General features: G+C 35.3%; 1 protein-coding gene across 1 annotated transcript in view; it reads right to left on the reverse strand.

Moving 5' to 3' along the window:
* Window positions 1-2,046, reverse strand: part of cdc16 (cell division cycle 16) — a 12,245-nt gene extending 10,199 nt beyond the window's left edge. The window contains exons 1-5 of the mRNA XM_015385971.1: window positions 1,884-2,046; window positions 1,645-1,699; window positions 782-879; window positions 654-692; window positions 422-559 (exon numbers count right to left, since the gene is read on the reverse strand). Of these exons, the coding sequence (XP_015241457.1) occupies window positions 422-559; window positions 654-692; window positions 782-879; window positions 1,645-1,699; window positions 1,884-1,931 (378 nt within the window). The 5' untranslated portion in view covers window positions 1,932-2,046. The remainder of the gene's footprint in view (window positions 1-421; window positions 560-653; window positions 693-781; window positions 880-1,644; window positions 1,700-1,883) is intronic.
* Window positions 2,047-3,755: the final 1,709 nt, after the last annotated feature.

The following is a 3,755-nucleotide window of genomic DNA, read 5'->3' on the forward strand; positions in this document are numbered from 1 at the left end:
TACATTGACCTGCCAATATTTTGGACTGCCATTGGGTTTTCTTTTTGTGTCTGCATCAGCCAACATATTATGGTTTTATTACAACATATTACTAGAGCATTCACCAGCCACGCTTTGAAATCGAGTAAACTGCAGGCTTTCTGCTCCCATCACTGTTAATGATTTGCTAGATTTGTAAATAAATGATTCTCTTTTGTTTTAACTGAGACTGTTGTATGATTTGTTTTCATTGTTTTATTTCTATCATGTCAATGGAGGAAGGAAAAGCAACATTGGTCTAAAAATCCCCAGCTTTTAGACAGGATCAGTTTTAGTAGCCAGGATCAGTTAGATATAAAAATGAATCAGTATCAGCATTAGAAAACATGTATAGGTCAATCTCTAGTAAGGATATCATCGTTCTGGAATATTTTTAACTTACAGATGCAGGCGACATGTCCCATTCCTTTGCAGGCTCAGTCCCGCTGTCGTCCTTTTCACTTCCACCTTGTAATTTTTTGCTAACAGGCTCCTCTGCATCTAGGATATCCAAGGCCTGCTGGAACTCTTTAGCAGCATACTAAAATAAACAAAAATAAAACCATCTATGAGATCATCACCATTATTACACATGTATGAAAATACTTATAAAATGGTGTTTTAAATATACTTACATGACACTTAGCAGCAAGATACTGACAAGCTCCATACAACTAAGAGAAAAAAAAAGTCAAATATTTATTTTTATGAAAGGGTTTACTTTAAAATTTGAATCAAGCTAAAGAATCCAAATTCTGCTCACTTTGTCAAGTTTTCTTGAACGGAGGGCATGTGAGGCTCTGTGGTACTGTGAGGTTAGGTAAAGGCACTGAGCTAGCCAGTAGATATCCTGGGGATCTTCTGCATGCCAACAAAAAAAAAAGAAAAGAAAGAGTCATTACATTTCAATTACAATGGTAAGAGGTTTTATAAAATATATATATAAAAAAAGATATTGTAAATCTGTTCAGGATCCCTACACATTATGTCAAAAATCATCCCCTATACAGACATCAAAACATTTGATTTAATCTTGGAATCAAAAATAAATTTCAATTAAATGTCAAACAAAATTGATAGTGTCACTCATCTAAGCGCTTTAATTGTCTAGGTTGTGTAGGAACCCTGTGTTTTTTGCTAGAATTCAGCAGTCATGGTCCAAAGCTACTTAACTGAGCAGGAACACAAACAAAAATAATCTTTGTAAAACAACCAACACAACTTTCAGAGATGTTATATCAGGATAAAGAAAATAAAAAATAAATATATCTTAATAGATGATAGGGGAGGAGAAACGAACATGTTTTTGTTTGTTGTTGTTGTTTTTTTAATAGCCAGGAGTTTTTTTTTTCTTTTTGTTTGATTGATTAATACTTTCTTTTAATGAATTAATTCCACTTATCCTTCTTTGTCTGGGTCCCGCCATGGAGCAATTAACGTAGTGTTAAGTCCTGACAACAGGGCATATTAAAAGATAATGAACCAATTTAAGCCCAAAACACGCAGCTCCACCTGTTAGGCTGTGTTGGGGCACTAGTCTGGATTACATTCTATTAGGTTGGAAGGAGTAAAGGTTCTGTTTATTAACGAAGGTAATGTAACACGAGACAACGGACTGCAACTCACCATGAGAAAGGGATGCTATCTTGTCGGCCCAAAACAGCGCACTTTGATACTGTTGCTATAAACAAACATACAGGGACGAACCGGGTTAAATTATATATGCAGTTTTCGGTTAGATTACATTCACGGTTTAGTTCATAACCTGTTGAATTGTGCGTTTTTTATTACTTTTTAAAACCAAGTGTGTTGAAGTTAGCATCTGCTAGCGACAGATAAATCAACAAAGGCTCCAGTTCTCTCACCTGGTCAATGTACTGCCGAACTCGTTTTCGGAGCCTATCGAGGTTCATTTTGTTTTGTTTATGTGTTGACGTTGTGACTTTTAAAATAGAGACATTACCGGAGAGTGGACCCACGAGCTAACTGGTTAGCTTCGGAAAATCAAATCCGCGGCTTCCCCGCAGAGCGTGTTCTGCCTAACAGTTCCGTAAAGAAACTCGAGTAGCACGAAACGTTCCGCCTCAGAACTTTGCATTATTAATTATTACAAAATCGATGTAAATTACCCCGAAAATATCAAAAGCACCCTTTCATATATATATATCTTTATAAAGTCTCTCATTTGAAGTCACACAGTTAAATATTAGTTTACCCTTTGTACATGTAAAAACAGTTTATTACAACTGTTAACATTGACTGTGTAATAAGCAAGAGATATAGCCTCATGCATTGCAATATACAATCCTTTATTTAGTATTTTCTGATCTATTTATTTAGGATTTTCTGATCTCATGATAGAATACATTAATTAAAGTTACTTGTTAACATATTCCTTCCAAATGTCTGACATAAAATTATAATCACCTTTAAATTAATGCATTAAATTCCCCTAACAAAAAACTTTTTTGTTTGTTTGTTTGTGTTGGTTCATTAGTGTATTATTAAAGTTCATTGCTTGGTTTATAGTCATATAATCATAAAGCTGTTAGAATAAAAAAGTAGTGGATGCCAGATGTGGTGAAGTTTAACAATGAGACCCCTAGCTTTTGTTTGACTGAATTTGGAAAGTGTTTAATCGTTAAGGTAGTGAAAAAGAAAAAATAATTTAACTACAGGTAATGATGGCTATGTGCATTGTAAGCCTGCCACGATTTACATATTTCTTTATTGATGCATTGAGGAAATCAAGGGGTTCTCCCTTCACTTTTATGAGCGCATTACAACCGTAGAAGAACACAGGACAGAGAATCTAAGGGAGGGTTTGACATGTCCCCTCTGGCCAAAGATTGCTTTTGGATAACCCAGAAAAAGCTGTAATGAAGCATTAGGAGAGGTTTTTTGGCTTTGAATCCTGAAATGATTAACCATATAACCTGATCTTTCTGAATATCTCCAGCAGTCTGTGGGTAAAAAGTGAGGTACACCATGGACGGGTCACCAATTAATCACAGGGCAACTCATGTAACCATGCACGCACACACAAACAAACCTAAGGGAAATTTAGAAATGCAAGTTAGCACTCATGGTTTTGGACTGCGGAGGTAAAACTGAAGTACATGGAGAGAACCTGCAAACTCCATGCAGAAAAGCAGGAATCCAACCCAGAACATTTGCTGCAAAGCAACTATGCTACAAGCTGTACCACTATGCAGCCAGCCAGCAAAGATCATCAAGAGTTAAAAAAAAATCCTTTTTCCAAACTGTGTATTTAATATAGTGGTCAGTTTAACTTAGTAATCAGATTAAATACAAATAATCGAGTTGCCAACTATCAGATGTAATGCTGATTTTAAATGGGCTTACAGTGCTTAACTAGTATTGAACGCACTTAGGTTAGAAGAGGACATTTTGCAGTTTTCGACAATATAAGGACGGCATAAAACTGATTAATACAGGGTGTTTGCAAATATTAAAAATAATTGTGAATTTAAGCAAAGCTAAAAATATCGACCACAGTAGTAAACTTAGAGGTAAAGGGAACACTGATGAATGAATCCCATTCAGATGGTGACCTTTAATGAATGAACATTAATGCAACACTGGCCTCTTGTGTCCAAAAGAGGCAACAGCATTTGGTGCTGTTGTACGAGAGTGGTTGGAGTTTTTGCATTTGATGAATCAAAAGTATATGTGTGTGTGTGTATATATATATATATATATATATATATATATAT

Source organism: Cyprinodon variegatus, unplaced genomic scaffold (assembly GCF_000732505.1).
Source record: "Cyprinodon variegatus isolate N-32 unplaced genomic scaffold, C_variegatus-1.0 Scaffold353, whole genome shotgun sequence".
Taxonomy (NCBI): domain Eukaryota; kingdom Metazoa; phylum Chordata; class Actinopteri; order Cyprinodontiformes; family Cyprinodontidae; genus Cyprinodon; species Cyprinodon variegatus.